Source organism: Palaemon carinicauda, chromosome 31 (assembly GCF_036898095.1).
Source record: "Palaemon carinicauda isolate YSFRI2023 chromosome 31, ASM3689809v2, whole genome shotgun sequence".
NCBI classification, from domain to species: Eukaryota; Metazoa; Arthropoda; class Malacostraca; order Decapoda; family Palaemonidae; genus Palaemon; species Palaemon carinicauda.
In genome coordinates, this window is record NC_090755.1 from 84,141,044 (window position 1) to 84,159,656 (window position 18,613).

General features: G+C 40.7%; 1 protein-coding gene across 2 annotated transcripts in view; it reads right to left on the minus strand.

Annotated features, from left to right (window-relative positions):
- Window positions 1-18,613, minus strand: part of dbe (KRR1 small subunit processome component homolog dbe) — a 62,565-nt gene that overhangs the window by 6,383 nt on the left and 37,569 nt on the right. For both annotated transcript variants that reach the window (XM_068355544.1, XM_068355543.1), the window contains exons 3-5: window positions 5,200-5,385; window positions 3,861-4,025; window positions 2,041-2,142 (exon numbers count right to left, since the gene is read on the minus strand). In XM_068355544.1, coding sequence (XP_068211645.1) covers window positions 2,041-2,142; window positions 3,861-4,025; window positions 5,200-5,385 — 453 coding nt within the window. The remainder of the gene's footprint in view (window positions 1-2,040; window positions 2,143-3,860; window positions 4,026-5,199; window positions 5,386-18,613) is intronic.

Sequence of the window (18,613 nt, forward strand, 5' to 3'; positions counted from 1 at the left end):
TGGCCCAAGAGCAACTGGTATCCTCTCCTGCGGGAGTTGAGACTATACCCTCACCCGATACCCAATCCGGTTCTGTCTCAGATAGTACAAACACGCGTTGTGTACGCTTTCTCAAACATTCAGAGCGCCCTAACTTTATGGACTTTATGAAGTTTGCGGCTATGCATGGTGCCAATATTGATCCTCAAAACACCTTGTTCCTAGAATCAGATAAACGGGATTCCACCATCCGTCAGTATGACTCTGCAGTTAAAAAGTTGGCAAAATTTTTAATAGACTCAGACGTGAACTGTATGAACTTGAACCTTACAGTCACTTTCTTTAGATCTTTATTAGAATCAGGTCTGGCAGCCAATACTATCACCACTATTAAATCGGCTCTGAAAAAGATCTTCCTAGTGGGTTTTAACATAGACTTAACCGACTCTTTGTTAGCTTCAATTCCGAAAGCTTGTGCCAGACTGAAACCGGTTACTCGTCCTACCCCGGTGACCTGGTTCCTTAATGACGTACTCAAATTGGCTTCTGATACCATTAACAGTTCTTGTGATTACATGCCCCTTCTCAGGAAAACACTTTTCCTAGTGAGCTTGGCTTCCGGGGCAAGAATTTCTGAATTGGCAGCCTTGTCGAGAGACCCGGGTCATATTGACTTTCTGCCTTCAGGAGAGGTCCTTCTTTCTCCTAACAAATTCTTTTTGGCTAAGAATGAAGACCCTCAAAACAGATGGACCTCCTGGAAAATTGTTCCCCTCACGCAAGATCCGTCGCTGTGCCCTGTCACTACTCTTAGGTCTTATCTATCCCGGACCTCCTCTAACTCCTCGGGGCCTCTATTCGTTAGAGAACAAGGCGGTACCATTACTATTAAAGGGATCAGGCAACAAATTTTGTATTTTATTAAACAAGCTAACCCTGACTCTTTTCCTCTTGCACATGATATCAGGGCGGTTGCCACCTCGGTGAACTTCTTTCACCACATGAATTTTACAGACCTTTCCAGGTATACAGGGTGGAAATCACCGTCAGTGTTCAAGAAACACTACCTTAAACATTTGGAAGCCCTAAAATTTTCTACAGTAGCCGCAGGGAGCGTAGTTACTCCCGAGTAACTCACAGGTTAATGCCTTGACTCTTTATCTCTCCCTCTTACCTGCCTCATTTATACCCTATTGTATTTGTTGGTCTCGCACCTGAATACTGTTATTATATTTGTAAATTTTATGCTCCTGAGTATCTGTATATATTATCACTCACGGCATTATTATACCTACTTTATTGGATTTATGTTCATATTTAAGATACCCTTATAATTGTTTTTAGGTACTCATCTCTGATTAAAGCATCCTGTATTTCTCTTACGCTTATGTTTTTTCCTTTATTTTGCAAGTTTGGTGACATTTTTCTCTTGTATAGATTCACTGGGCGGCACAGGTTCGAGCCCAGAAAAGGGATTTTGACGTAGGAAAAATCTATTTCTGGGCGAAGGACCTGTGCCGCCCAGTGAACCCTCCCAGCTCCTCTCCCTTGGAGTCCCCAAACTTTGGGTGCTAAGGAGTTGGGTTCTGAGCGGATGCATTGTAGTAGTACCGAGTGAGGTTGAACGGCTCTCCTCTATTGGGGTTCTCTGTCGTGGATTAATCTAAATAGTGCGGGACCTCTGGAATATACGCCCAATTTTATACCGACACCAATAGGTGAGCGAGCTAGTTAACCTAGCACTCCTTTACATTTTTTCTCTGGTATATTTAGCAGTAAATTACCTAAGAATAAGTGCTTAAATGGAGCTTATTCACTGGGCGGCACAGGTCCTTCGCCCAGAAATAGATTTTTCCTACGTCAAAATCCCTTTTTGATGATAAAATAATCCTTAAAAAATCTTTAAGGTGGAAAATTTTATTACTAATAGCCATGCAAAATTATCATTATTTCATATTCAGTGGAAAAGCATATTTCTTGTAACAATATATTTGAGAGAGAGAGAGAGAGAGTATTTGTACATAATGACGATGATAATAAAAAAAATATATAAATACTTACCGAGAGTTTAGAATTTTTCGCCAACTCTCTTTTAATCATTAAACATTTCAGCAAGTATACAGGATGTATATTTTTCATTGTCTGTTTCACAACATCCATTACCTGAAAAAATATAAACCAATTATAAAAAATACATAAAAATATATCACATTTTTACTATGTTGAAATTCTATAAGGAAAATACTAAGAATTTTGTGACTTTTAAGAGAGAATAGTAAAATAAAACGTATTAATGGTACACTCATCAATTTCTACCCATATCATTCTGCCATGTACAGTTAAGACTTTGCTATTTATGGGAGTGGGTTAGGTAAGAGACACAAAAGCAATTGCTGAATGCCACATATAATTGACGAGTCCTTAAAGAAAATCTATTCCCTAATAAAATTAGAAAAAATTGTGTATCTCAACTTTGAGAGAAAAGGCATAAGCGAAAGTGTACAGTACATAGTCGCAACAAATGCAGCAGTTTCTAGTCCACTACATGACAAAGGCACCAGACATGTCCTTATTCATGTCTGGAATTTAGCCACTTTTCATCACCACGCTAACCAACTGCAGATTGGTGATGGTGGGGGATTTTGGTCTAATCCCTAACTGCAAACCAACATAGTATGGGTGGCCTTAACTAGTACAGCTTTACTGATCTTGGGGATACGCAAAACCCTTTCGCCATAACAAGGTATCCCCACTTAGAAAAGAGTTCATAGTTTTATAACACCAAATCAAAAAAGTAAATAAATTAAAAAAGGGCAAGTAAAAATTAACATGAATAACAGTATCAATTTCAACTTTCTCTCCCCAGTTGTAAAGTTTAACCGAATATGCCATGCTACATTTGGTCATATATATCACGATTATTTTCCTGCTAAAGTGCTTTCACAATTATGTAAGTTGAACGTCCCTTGAATGAAATGAGACATAAAAGTACAGAAAGTCTTCAACTTACAAACTTAAGTCCAAAGAAGCTGTTTGCAAGTTGAATTTTATTATTTATTAAATTTGGGTCTAGGGTTGACTTAACTCGCATGCCTACGATTTTCAACTGCAAAAGTCAACAAGCTCTTCTACTCATATTGCAAATGTCTTCTTGCTTACGGCATTAAATTACGTATTTTTTATTACAATATTTCATTATGAACTTTGGATACAATATCTGCAATTTATGACTTCAGTTAGATTAGTGTTTGCATCTCCGAATGTTTTTAAGTTTATTTACAAAAGACAAAATAGAGAGTGATTTTTCAAGCCTTTGTGCAATACTGTAATGAATTCCAATCAAGGGCTATTCCATATTTGGTCTTATATAGCTGTGATCATCGTTTTCAGAGAGGGTACCTGTGAACTCTGCCAACTTGTCCTCATTGCTTAGATATTTACAATTATAAACATTCAAACTTTCATATACGCATTTCTTGTAGTGGGGCTAACATAAAAGTAGATATTCCAAGATAATAAAAAGATGAAATAGTAAATGGAGTATTGCTAGCAATTTTGTCATTGCAAAATACTGAGCAGTATACCACAATTAAATCTCCTATTTTGAACTGTACTAGTTAAAGAATCCATGGTAGCTAATCAAGACACTTATGAGGGATTGAATAATGGGAGGTTACTGCAAATTACTCCTCTGGGAGTGAATTTTAGTTTCTAAGCATAAGTAAAATAAGAGGTGTCTACATTGTACGAACACAGAAGGACTATGTTACATGGATTTGATAGAACATACACGGAACTAAAGTACCCTAAAGACAATCAAATCACATATGCAATCAGAACAATGTCAAATTTCATCAGATCAACAGAAGCAACAATCTTACATTTGCTACTCCATTGTAGGGTCCTATAACAGCTACCGTTGTTCCCTGGATGAGAATATAACAATCTGTCAACAACTCGAGAGCCTTCAGAACGGTTCCATTTGAACCTACGAGTCTCTGACGACGCTTGGCAAATCTCTCTTTGTTCCGTACTATTCCGGAGATCTGCAAAAAAAGAAATGCGAGTAGAATAAAATCTTAACCCTTTTACCCCCAAGCTATTTGGAACTTTCCAACCCTTAACCCCCAGGGGTTATTTTTTTTTTCAAGCACATTTTGCAGTATATTTTTTTTAAATTGCTCTAACAGCCTTAATTTTCGTCAGAGAGAGGTCAGGTTGGTCTCATTCTCTTGGAAAATGCCTGAAGTTTCTCAGATAATTATAAAAAATATGCAAAAATAATTATAAATAGCATTTTTTTGCAAGAACATACCAGTACGTCCATGGGGGTAAAGGGATGAGTTTTGTGAAACGTACCAGTATGTCCTTTTGGGGGTAAAAGGGTTAAAAGATAAAGAAATTATTACTATTATCATTTAGGAATGAGCAAAAGGCCCTTCTTATAGCAAGACTGGAGTTTTTAAAGCAGAGCAGAGAGAGGTTGAGTACACCCTACATAATCTACACTAATGGGAATAAGAAGGCAGGAACCTGAACTGATAATCTAAATATCTGGACATCTGATAAGATTTATAAAAATAGGTTTGTCAAGGATGCAATCATAATGTAAATGTTAATCTTTGGTTATCTTCCAATGAAGCTATTAATATTGATAAAATTAATAACAAATAAAGGAGGTTTTCATTAAAAAAAATCTTACAATGAAACACATTTTCTATTGAATTATGGGATAATTCTTTTCCATTTTCTTTTGAGAAGCATTATAATATTTCATCAAAAAAAAAAATATTAAAATACTCTATCATATAAAGATTTAACATCATACCATACAGTATTTAACAATTTAATTGAAAATCAGCACATTTATAATAAACTGCTACATAGTTTAAGTATAGCTTCTATATTTTGATCTCCTTTCTCTTAATTACACTTGCTTTCATTTATATAAAAAAAAACATGTAAAAAGTGAAAAGGTACAAGTGGTAAAATGCAGATTGACTAGAAAGCCAGATCTGGAAATATGAAAAATTTGGAAACAATTTGTATTTTTCTTAACGATATAAACCTTTAGCTATTACAGTAATATGGGTATTACATTCAGCTTTGCCGAAAATAATACCCATATAAATAGTGTAGGTTTATATTCCAGTTACAGAACAACTATGAAGTAGAAGTAGAAACAATTTTCCTCTCTAACAAAGTGGGAAGACACTTTACCTTTATCACTTCGTGCGTCATCCCTTCCTCCAGGACTCGAACTGCGTGTTCAAATGGCACTGATCTCTGCAACAGTTGCATTATATCTCTGGCCTTAATGATCGCATAAGGGTCCCAGGTTTTTCTTGTTGTTGTGACGGTCATGGTACCGCCAACGAGATCCAATTCGGCATTGATTCCAGATTCCTAGGAAATAATATTCACAGTATCTCAATTTGAACTTTATATAAACTATTTATCTATTAATTTATAGATCGATATTTCTACAGGTTAAAAAATGATATTTTAATTATAAAATAAATTTTTGAATATACTTACCCGGTGAATATATAATAGCTGCTACTCAGCGGCTCGACAGAAAACACACTCAAAAACTCGCGAGCGATCGCTATGAAGGTTGCGGGTGTGACCACCAGCGCCAACTATCGGCCAGATACCACTCTTGCATGTAAACAAACCCATCAATTCTTCTCGTCCCGGTGCGTCTCTATTGGGGAGGAAGGGAGGGCCTTTAATTTATATATTCACCGGGTAAGTATATTCAAAAATTTATTTTATAATTAAAATATCATTTTTAAATATTTAACTTAGCCGGTGAATATATAATAGCTGATTCACACCCAAGGCGGTGGGTAGAGACCAGAGTTAATTAAGTTTACAGCGTATAAGCTAAGAGTTTTTGACAGTTATCAATATAACAAAACCAAAATATATAGGTACCTGGTAAGGAAGTTGACTTAGATGATTACTCTGCCTTGTAAGTCTGTCTTCCTCACGAAGCCCAGCGATCCTCTTAGGATGCTGAAAGACTCCCAGGAGCTGAAGTATAAAGGGTTGCAACCCATACTAACAGGACCTCATCAAAACCCTAATCTGGGCGCTCTCAAGAAATGACTTTGACCACCCGCCAAATCAACAAGGATGCGAAAGGATTCTTAGCCTTCCGTACATCCCAAAAAACAATATTAAAAATCATTTCAAGAGACAGATTAAAAAGGATATTGGAATTAGGGTAATGTAGTGGTAGAACCCTCACCCACTACTGCACTCGCTGCAACGAATGGACCCAGTGTGTAGCAGTCCTCGTAAAGAGTCTGGACATCTTTTAAGTAAAATGACGCGAACACTGACTTGCTTCTCCAAAAAGTCGCGTCCATAATACTTTGCAGAGATTTATTTTGCTTGAAGGCCACGGAGGTTGCTATAGATCTAACTTCGTGCGTCTTAACCTTAAGCAAACATCGGTCTTTCTCATTCAAGTGAGAATGAGCTTCTCGTATTAAAAAATCTGATAAAATATGACAAAGCATTCTTTGACATAGGCAATGATGGTTTCTTAATTGAGCACCATAATGCCTCAGATTTACCTCGTAATGACTTAGTACGAGCTAAATAGAACTTAAGAGCTCTAACAGGACATAATACTCTTTCCAGTTCGTTGCCTACGATCTCTGATAAGCAAGGAATATCAAAAGAATTAGGCCAAGGACGAGAAGGCAGTTCATTTTTTGGCCAGGAAACCAAGTTGAAGTGAACAAGTGGCTTTTTCTGTAGAAAAAAACGATGTTCTTACTGAAGGCATGAAGTTCACTGACCCTTTTAGCCGAAGCCAAGCACACTAGGAAAAGTGTCTTGAGGGTGAGATCCTTCAGGGAGGCTGAATGTAATGGCTCAAACCTGTCTGACATGAGGAACCTTATGACCACGTCTAAGTTCCATCCAGGAGTTGCCAACCGACGTTCCTTAGAGGTCTCGAAAGACTTAAGGAGATCTTGGAGATCTTTATTGTTGGAAAGATCTAAGCCTCTATGTCGAAAGACCGAAGCCAACATGCTCCTGTAGCCCTTAATCGTGGGAGCTGAAAGGGAGCGAACCTTTCTCAGATGTAAAAGAAAATCTGCGATTTGGGCTACAGAGGTACTGGACGAGGACACGGATGCTGACTTGCACCAGTCACAAAAGACTTCCCACTTCGACTGGTATACTCTAATGGTAAAAGCTCTCCTCGCTCTTGCAATCGCACTGGCTGCCTCCTTCGAAAAGCCTCGAGCTCTTGAGAGTCTTTCGATAGTCTGAAGGAAGTCAGACGAAGAGCGGGGAGGCTTTGATGGACATTCTTTACGTGGGGCTGACATAACAGATCTACCCTTAGAGGAAGACTTCTTGGAAAGTCTACCAGCCATTGAAGTACCTCGGTGAACCACTCTCTCGCGGGCCAGAGGGTAGCAACCAACGTCAACCTTGTCCCTTCGTGAGAGGCGAACTTCTGCAGTACCTTGTTGACTATCTTGAATGGTGGGAATGCATATAAGTCCAGAAGAGACCAATCCAGTAGAAACGCGTCTATGTGGATTGCTTCTGTATCTAGGACTGGAGAGCAATAGATTGGTAACCTTTTGGTCAACGAGGAGGCAAAGAGGTCTATGGTGGGTTGACCCCAAGTAGCTCAAAAGACTCTTGCCCACGTCCTTGTGGAGGGTCCATTCCGTGGGTATCCCCTGACCCCTCCGACTGAGACAGTCTGCCAAGACGTTCAAGTCCCCCTGGATGAATCTCGTCTACAGGGAGATGCCTCGATTTCTTGACCATAAGAGAAGGTCCCTTGCGATCTCGAGCAGCGTGAAGGAGTGTGTGCCTCCTTGCTTGGAGATGTACGCCAAAGTTGTGGTGTTGTCTGAGTTGACCTCTACCACTTAGTTTCGAAGAAGCTTTCGAATATCATCAAGGCCAAGTGGACTGCTAATAGCTCCTTGCCGTTGATGTGCATGCTCTTCTGACTTGAGGCCCACATACCCGAGCATTCCCGACCGTCCAGGGTCGCACCCCAACCCAAATCCGACGCGTCTGAGAACAACACGTGGTTTGGGTTCTTGACTGCTAGGGATAGTCCCTTTCTCAGACTGATATTGCTGTCCCACCATTTCAGGCATGCCTTTACTGGTTCGGAGACTGGGAATGATACCGTCTCTAATGTCTTGTCCTAGTTCCAGTGAGAGACTAGATGGAACCGGAGAGGCAGAAGGTGTAGTCTCCCTAGTGAGACAAACTGCTCCAGGGATGAGAGAGTCCCTACGAGACTGTTCCAACTCCTGACTGAACAAACGTTGTCTTTTCAGCATTAGTTGGACTTCGAGCAGGGCTTGTTCTATTCGGTGGCAGACGGAAAAGCCCGAAAAAAAAAACTGGACTGCGAATCTCCATCCCCAAATATAGAATAATCTGGGATGGGATCAGTTGGGACTTTTAGGTTGACCTAAAGTCCCAACTCCCTGGCCAGACTCAACGTCCAATGTAGATCCTGCAGACAGCGAAGACTGGACGATGCTCTGAGAAGCCAGTCGTCCAGGAGAGACCATCCAGTCGCCTTCCATAAATGCTGTCAAGACAGCCTGGTAGACTTCATCGTGAAGTTTGTATTGACAATGAACACATTGAGCGCACTTGCCTCTTACGTACTCCTGCAGTGAACATGGCTGCCAGATCATTGGAGCCATCCCTGAGGGACTTGTTCCTGTAGAGAACGTGGCTGTCAGATCATTGGAGCTATCCCTGAAAGCCTTGTTTATGCATGACATAATTGTACAGCAAAACTTCAAACGCTCGAAAATGGCTCTGAAGTCGACCTGTAAAATCTTGGAGCGTCTCATGGCCAGGCGCCAGGGAGAGTCTATGAGGTTTGAGAAGTCTATCTGGGCAGAGGCAGGAACTCCCAAGCCGAGAACTTCTCTCGTGTCATATCAGACTCTCGCTCTATAAGCCAGCTTAAAAGTAGGGAAAGCAAAGGCTGTCTCCCCCAAACTCCTCCTGGTGATAAACCAGTCGCCTAGCAAACGTAAAGCTCTCTTAGAAGAGCGAGAGAGCACTAGCTTATAAAACAACGGCTTCGAAGTAGCTAGGCCTAGTGTAAACTCTGACGTTTAGGCGAACGAGGAGCAGCAGTTACAAAAAGATCCAGACAAAGATCCTTAAAAATCAGCATGATTTATTTAAAGTCCATAGAGGGATAAGCAGCTTTAGGCTCCTCTCCACCTGACAGAGTCCTCAAGGGAATATCAGTAGGAGGGGGAACAGCAACTTCCTTATCCGAAGGAACCTTGTCCGACAATAGCCGAGTCTCAAGCAAGGGAGAGACCTACCGTGGTGGCAATGCTTTACAAGCAGAGTCCACACGCACTGGTGCATTAGTAGCGGACCAGGACGCAACGTCATGTAACTGCTTAACAGTCTGTGAACTGTCAACAACAACAGGTGCGGGAGGACGCTCGGCGTCCACTCGAGACTGTTTTGACTGCCTAGTCTGAGCAGTCAAAACAATTCTAGACTGCGGTAGTTGACGCTCAGCGTCAAAACAAGTCAACTCCGCTGGCTGGCGAACGTCCTGAACGTCAACAGGAGCATTAGGAAGCGGCCTAACGTCCAAATGCGACTGAAAATCAACACGTGACCGCATCGAGTGAGGCTCTACATATCGTGACTGACGTGACTTAGCTACGCCAACGTCAACAGGACGCACAAAGGTTCGTTTGGGCGGCTGAAGGCCAGGATCTCGATGAGATAAACGGCTAGGATCAACGTGAAACTTATCGGCAGAATTGTCTTCCATAAGAGAGGCAAGCTTATCCTGCATGTCTTGCCGTACAACCCATTTAGGATCAACGGGAATGGTTGCGGTAAGAGACAATGGTAACGTCTGTGACTGCAAAACCTTGCCTACAAAAAGACTCTCGGAGTCTGTGTTACGCTTTTGTTTAGGCGGCGAGCAGTCTTCCGATGACTGCATAGGGTCAGAGCTGTCCTAATAGTTAAAACCAGGACGCTGGACCTGTCCTGAAAGGACTGACTTTCGCTTAAAGGGCCTCGAAACCTTGTTCCACGGTTTCTTATGCGAAAAGCCTTCGGATGACGAGGAGAAAATCGTCTCTCTCGCCTTATGGTAGGGGTGATCTTGGTGAGATACGCCTGATACCATAGAGGGAACGTCTGTTCGCTGATCAAGGCCTCTCGAACCCATAAGTCGTACGACATTACTTCTCCCCTGGGCTTGGGAGCTTGCAAGAGGTCTCGGACTAGGCGAACGACAGGCACGAACAGACGAACCCTCGGTCGCAACACTGATAACACTTTGCGCAATATCACTTTATCACTACGATTTTCTGTTTTGCACTTATTTCACTGAAATCGAATTTTTTAACAATTCACATTAGGTATGAATAAAACTGATTTCTACCTGAAGCACGCATTTCTACCCTCATCAAAAGGTTATAATTGCGAAATCAGTCGTATAATGTAAGCACATTAATACAAGCAAAAAACAGTAAACATATTTTAAGATAAAAAGATCAGTGGCTGGGGAAGAGACTAAACACTAGTTCATTCAAAACTACGTTTCCAATCTCTCACCGTACAGTGCCTTGGGACGAGAATAAAAACTAAAAACGTTTTATCCTTTCTCCCCGTACAGAGACTAGGGACGAGAGTAACTCGAGAACAACGTTACTCGCTTGGGACGAGAATAAAGATCGGAACGTTCTCTCTCCTCTCTCTACCTCCGTCTCTATCTCTCTCTCTCTCTCTCTCTCTCTTGATTTCGCACCGAAGAGAAGAGCCCACTTACGTTTCGTCAAAAAAACAGGTTATTTGACCAAAGGAAAAAAACAAAAAAAAAAACAAAGGTTTTTCAATTAAAAAGTTCCTTTAAAATAGAATTTAAAACATTTAAGCTTTGAAAGAAGAATGAACAAAACGTCAGAATCGATTTACTCTTTCTGCAAAGTGAAACCGTGATACTCTCTCTCTCTATCGTAACGATAGAGCGCAAACTGCGTAGCATAAATAAACTAAACGTTAGTTCATCTTTGAAACAGTACGAAGACTATTCAAAGAAAATCTTTCATAAAATATCTACTAAAAAATATTCATTTAATAAGTTTTAAATCATTAGCTCTGTAAAAGTTATTTACGATTGAAAGGGCTCAACGTTGTTTAACTTCGGTTTCCAAGTTAGGACCGCCTACTCTCAGGAAAGGTCGCATATAAACAAATCATTAAAATTTATCTTGATGTTTATTATAAATGGAAAGCTAATCGAAGAGGCCTAATAAAGGCGGGTGAGATATAAAATATATAGAGGAAAATCTATAATTAATTTATAACGTGATAAGATAATTGCTAAAAGCCTAAAACACACTTCCGTACTAAGGGAAGGGTCGGCCATTTAAAAGTTAAAGAAAGTCCAAAAAACAATCCAAAGTCATCAAAAATTAAATCTATCCAAAAACGAGTTCAAGATTTAAGTTGAAGATAAAACACCTGCACTGCGAAAGCTCAAACCAAAATGAAGTACTTCACCAAATATGTTGAGAAAACTCCAGGTTCTACAGCGAGTAATGATACGTCTTGTCGTCAAGGTCGACAGAGAAGAATTGAAGGGTTTGTTTACATGCAAGAGTGGTATCTGGCCGATAGTTGGCGCTGGTGGTCACACCCGCAACCTTCATAGCGATCGCTCGCGAGTTTTTGAGTGTGTTTTCTGTCGAGCCGCTGAGTAGCAGCTATTATATATTCACCGGCTAAGTTAAATATTTAAAAATCAAAAATTCAGAATGGCTTTTACCATTCACACTACACTGGGCTTGACAACTAAAAGTTAAAAGCAAATAACTATGAAATTCTAATGACCAAAAACAATTTGGGATGGGTTCTAGCACCAGCAAAGAACTTTTGAGATATGTAATGATGAATTTCCTATTAGATCTATTAAATTAGTATGGCAGGAAAGGCCTTTGTATGGAATAAGGGTATTTATTATAGTTTGGTTTATAAAAATTAATACAGTAATCAAACACTTACGTACTTGCACTGAATGTTTCTATGTTGAAAAGGCTGATATGTCTCTTTATCATTTAAATATGAAAGAGCTACTCTAATGCACTGTTTCATAAAACATTTTATCTTGATTGTTCATTACTTCTATTGTAATTTATTTCCTTTCCTCACCGAGCTATTTTTCCCTGTTTGGTGCCTTTCAGCTTATAGCATCCTGCTTTTCCAACTAGGGTTGTAGCTTAGCTAAGAGTCACAGTAATAACAATGATGACAATAATAATAATAATGTCACTGGTTTACCGACCTTCAAAAACAAATTCTACCTTTCTCTCCAACCCCTATGATGCCCCATAGGCCTGATTGGTGGAGCGAGTGGTGAACACATAATTGGTCATTATTTCCTAAGAACATCATATAATCACATCATAAGAGACTTGTGCATCTAAATATTCTTTAAACATACTGTATTTGATTATCAAAATCCCATTAACTTGAATCTTATCTGGTAGTCATTAGGGTGACTTCCACACTTCATTAGAGGTGAGTATGTGAGAGAGATAAAACAACTGTGATTTAAAGAAAAAAATCGTACTCAAATTCAACTTTAAGGATTTTATCTTATAAAACCTTATTCATGTTCTGTTTACCTTGAATATGGAATGCTCACTAAGTTTTATATACTTTCCTTCTATAAAGCTAAAAATCTTCCTTTATATTTCATTAACATCCCTACCAAATCATCACACAGTTTTCATAAACCAAAAGATAACACTGTAAGCTCTTTACCTTCCATATTTAAAAGCTATCCATGCAAAAAATACATCAGATATCCTATGAATTACTGTTGCCCTAGCACCCAAAACATCTTTACAACTAAACAATATTAAATTACACATTTTGTGAAATAGACTTAGTACTTCACAAAGCTGTAACTGCACCTTTCATCACTAGATTACAAGCTGAATCCTAGCACTTAGTTCAGAATCGAGAAACAGGTATCTGAGCTGTCATGTTCTACTCTACTATTTCAGATTCAGATAATTTGGCCACCTAGAATTCAGTAACTGAAGACAATGATATATTTGAATCTTAAGAGCCATAACATATCTTCTAACTCTATTATAGTAATAAGTTCTTCTGACTCCTCAAAAATAAGAGGTCCTTTCATTATCCCTGTCACTATCTGAGAGTGGAAGCCATCTAGAAAATGGAGGGAATTTACTAAAAGTCAAAGCTACTCCGCTGGTGATAGCTTCAAACTGCGTTTTGCTAGATACCTGCTTTACAACACTTATAAAGCAACCAGAATTCACAATGGGCCTCAAAATAAGACTAAATAAGAGAACTGTGTATCTTAGCATAGTTCTCTATGATTCACCACACATAGTAAAAAGACTAACAACATTCTAATGAAAGGGAAGGAAAGTCAAGGAGTTTTCCAAATGAGAGACCTGGAAAACATTTCTCCCTCATAAAGGTAAATAGTCACTTGATGCTCATTTAGAATGATACATAGTTTTCAGACTGATAAATATCATATTATTATTATTATCAGCTAAGTTACAACCCTAGTTGGAAAAGTAAGATGCTATAAGCCCAAGGGCTCCAACAGGAAAAATAGCCTAGTGAGGAAAGGAAATAAGGAAATAAATAAATGATATGAGAACAAATTAACAATAAAAAATTTTAAAAGCAGTAACAGCAAAACAGATATGTCATATATAAACTATGAAAAGACTTATGTTAGCCTGTTCAACATAAAAACATTTGCTGTAACTTTGAACTTTTGAAGATATACCAATTCAACTACCCATTAAGGAAGATCATTCCACAACTTGGTCACACCTAGATCTAAGCATTAAACTGAATTACTCATAATTATATAAAAGGTAATAATGATATTTTCATTATAAAATAAATTTTTGAATATACTTACCCGGTGAATATATAAATAGCTGACGTCTCCGTCGGTCGACAGATTCCAAAAACTTGCGAGCGATCGCCATGAAGGATGCCGGGTGTGCCAGATACCGCATATACTTCTCAACCAAACCAGTTTTTCTCAGTCCGTAGGGTCTCTATCGGGGAGGAAGGGAGGGCCTTTAATAGTGTATATTCACCGGGTAAGTATATTCAAAAATCTATTTTATAATGAAAATATCATTTTTAAATATTAAACTTAGCCGGTGGATATATAAATAGCTGATTCACACCCATGGTGGTGGGTAGAGACCAGTATTAAAACAATAAAGGCGTATATGGTCAAGAGTTTTTGACAACTATTCAAAAAACAAACTTAAGTATAGGTACCTGGTAAGGAAGCTGACTCTGATAATTACTCTGCCTCATTAGTCCGCTATCCTCACGAAGCCCAGCGATCCTCTTAGGATGCTGAAAGACTCCCAGGAGCTGCTATATCCAGGGTGAACACCCCTATAACAGGACCTCATCAATACCCTTAATCTGGGCGCTCTCAAGAAACAATATTTTGACCACCCGCCAAATCAAAAAGATTGCGAAAGACTTCTTAGTCTCCCGTACAACCCAAAATAAGATTAAAAATTTCAAGAGTAGATTAAAAGGATATTGGGATTAAGGGAATGTAGTGGTAGAGCCTTCACCCACTACTGCACTCGCTGCTACGAATGGTCCCAGTGTGTAGCAGTCCTCATAAAGAGTCTGGACATCTTTCAAGTAATATGAAGCAAAAACCGACTTGCCTCTCCAAAAGGTCGCATCCATAATACTTTTAATGGATCTATTTTGCTTAAACGCTACAGAAGTTGCTATCGCTCTAACTTCATGAGCCTTGACTTTAAGTAAATTATGATCCTTCTCACTTAAATGAGAGTGTGCCTCCCGAATCAAAAGTCTAATAAAATAAGACCACGCATTCTTAGACATGGGCAAAGAGGGCTTTTTAACGGAGCACCATAAAGCCTCTGAACAACCTCGTCGCGGTTTAGTTTAGTTCTGGATAAACAAAATTTAAGAGCTCTAACGGGGCACAGCACTCTTTCAACTTCATTCCCCACAATCTCAGAAAGACTGGGGATTTCAAATGATTTAGGCCAAGGACGAGACGGAAGTTCATTCTTGGCCAAAAAACCAAGTTGAAGAGCGCATACTGCTTTATTAGCGGAGAAGCCGATGTTCTTGCTAAAAGCATGTATCTCACTAACCCTTTTAGCCGAAGCCAAGCTCACCAAAAAAAGTGTCTTGAGGGTAAGATCCTTCAGGGAGGCTGAATTTAATGGTTCAAACCTGTCTGACATAAGGAACTGTAGGACCACGTCCAAGTTCCAAGCAGGAGTCGAAATATGACGCTCCTTGGAAGTCTCGAAAGACTTAAGCAGGTCTTGGAGATCTTTGTTATTAGAAAGATCCAAACCCTTATGCCTGAAAACAGAAGCTAACATGCTTCTGTAGCCTTTAATGGTGGATGCAGAGAGGGAGCGACCGTTTCTCAGATAAAGCAGAAAATCCGCAATCTGCGCTACAGAGGCACTTGGAAGAGGAAATAGAGGAGGACTTGCACCAGTCTCTAAATACCTCCCATTTCGACTGATAGATCCTGATGGTAGAGGATCTTCTAGCCCTCGCGATCGCTCTAGCTGCCTCCTTCGAAAACCCTCGAGCTCAAGAGAGTCTTTCGATAGTCTGAAGGCCAGTTAGACGAAGCGTGGGGAGGCTTTGATGAAATCTCTTTATGTGAGGCTGTCGCAAGAGATCCATCCGTAACGGCAGACTTCTTGGAACGTCTACCAGCCATAGAAGTACCTCTGTTACTCACTCTCTCGCGGGCCAGAGTGGAGCAACCAACGTCAACCTGGTCCCTTCGTGAGAGGTGAACTTCTGCAGCACCTTGTTTAGGATCTTGAAAGGTGGAAAGGCATAAACGTCCAGGTGAGACCAGTCCAGCAGGAAAGCGTCTATGTGGGCTGCCTCTGGATCTGGAACTGGAAAGCAGTAAGTCGATAGCCTCTTTGTCAGTGAAGTCGCAAAAAGATCTATGGTGGGTTGACCCCATGTCATCCATAGCTTCTCGCACACAGTCTTATGCAACGTCCACTCCATGGAGATGACTTGTCCTCTTCTGCTGAGGCAGTCCGCCAAGACATTAATTTTTCCTTGCACAAATCTCGCCAAAGGAGAGATGTTACTTGCCTTAAATGGAGTTCCTTCTGATCCGTGGACCAAGGACCCGAGCATTCCAGACTGTCCAGCGGAGCTCCCTAACCCAAATCCGATGCATCTGAATACAACACATGGTTTGGGTTCTTGATCGCAAGAGAAAGACCTTCTCGAAGTCTGATGTTGCTGTCCCACCAAGTCAGACATGTCTAGACTGAGTTGGAGATTGGGAAAGAGATATTCTCTCTAAGCCCTTCTCCTTGTTCCAATGGTTTAGGTGAAATTGGAGAGGGCAAAGGTTGAGTCTCCCCAGAGAGATAAACTACTCCAGCGATGAAAGAGTTCCCACGAGGCTCGTTCATACTCTTACAAAGCAACTGTTTTTCTCTTGCAAGTGAAGGACTTTTAACAGAGCTTGTTCCATTCTTGTGGGAGACGAAAAGGCCCGAAAAATTCGACACTGTATCTCCATTCCCAAATAAGGGAATAGTCTGGGATGGAGTACTGTAAGTTACGACTTCTCTACGTTCACTATGAGACCTAGCTCCTTGGTTAGGTCTAATGTCCATTAGAGGCTCTCCAGACAGCGATTTAATGACGACGCCCTGATTAGCCAGTCGTCAAAATAAAGGGAGGCTCTGAATCCTCAAAAAATGTAGAAAGCTTGCTACATTTTGCAAGGGCCTTGTAAAAACAAGAGGAGCAGGAATGAGGCCGAAGCACAGTGCTCGAAATTGGTACATTACTTTCCCGTCCACAAACCTCAGATGTTGTTGAAAGTTTGGATGAATCGGGATGTAGAAGTATGCATCCTGAAGGTCGAGAGAGACCATCCAGTCGCCTTCCCTTACTGCTGCCAAGACAGATTTGGTAGTCTTCATCGTGAACTTTGTCTCGACAATGAACACATTGAGCGCACTTACATCTTAAGTACTCCTGCAGTGAACGTGGCTGCCAGATCATTGGAGCCATCCCTGATAGCCTTGTTCCTGCAGATAACGTGGCTGCCAGATCATTGGAGCCATCCCTGATAGCCTTGTTCATGCATGACATAATTGTACAGCAATACATTGACAACTGGAGAGACCTTCTTACTTAAGGCTCCCAGTGACCAATCCAACAAATAAAGAACTTCAAACGCTCGAAAAAACTCCTAACAGGAGATGGTCTAGCTTTGAAGCAGACCATAAAATCTTGGAGCGTCTCATGGCTAGACGACGAGGAGAGTCCACTAGGCTTAAGAAGTCTCCCTGGGCAGAGGCAGGTACTCCCAAGCCGAGAACTTCTCCTCGAGCTTCTCCTGTGTCACACCAGACGCCCGAGCGAGAAGCTAATTAAGAAGGAGGAAAAGCAAAAGCAGACTTTCCTAAACTTCTCCTGGATTCCAACCAGTCTCCCAGTAAGAGCATGGCCCTCTTGGAAGAACAAGAGAGAACTGACTTTGTAAAGGTAGGAGTCGAAGAAAGTCATGCCAAGAGTAAACTCAGACGGCGGAGCAGCCGTTACAAAACGAGTCGGACAAAATTTCACTAAAGAAATTCAAAATTAAAAAACAAGGGATTGTTGGACCACCCTAAGTTACTCCTCTTCTGAATGACTCCCCAAAGGTACATTAGTTGAAAGGGGGTCATCAACTTCTTCAGAAGGCACATCATCTGATAAATCTAAAGTCTTGCGAGAAGGAGATTTATATTCAGAATGACGTGAAGGAAAAGCCTGACAGGCTACATCAACTTGTATATGAACAGAAGTTAAAGTTGGAGGGTCGATGTCACGTTGTGACTGCAGAGAATGTTATTCTACTACACGTCGTGACAGAAGTAACTGACGTTCAAACGTCCCGTAGTAACAGCGGTGACTGCTGTTCGATGCTATATCGTGACTACGATGACTGACCCTCGACGTCACGTCATGTCTACGGTGTTTACCGCTCAACGTCACGTCGTGTATGCGGTGTCTGCAGCTCAACGTCACGCTGTGACTGCTGTGGCTGACGTTCAAAGCGATCAAAGTTACATCGAGATTTATGCTCCGCATCTCGTTAAACAGCAAAGCTGTCACTAGGGATAACGTCAGCGTGGCGTAACAAAGCTCGTCTAGAAGGTTGAAGACCCGAATCACGTATCCCAGAACCGTGACGTACAAAAAGCAAAGGATCCTTTCGCACAGGAACAGGATCGAAAGCTTCTATTAAAGAAGAAAGCTTTAACAACATATCTTGCAAAACACTAAACTTCGGATCAACCTGTGACTGCGGTGGCTGACGTTCAAACGTCACGTAGTAACAGCGGTGACTGCTGATCGATGCTATATCGTGACTACGGTGACTGACACTCGACGTCACGTTGTGTCTACGGTGTCTACCGCTCAACGTCACGTCGAGTCTGTGGCAGAAACGTCTGTACATGAACGTCATCGCTATGAACGGGACTCTTATGATGACTACAGCTAAGAC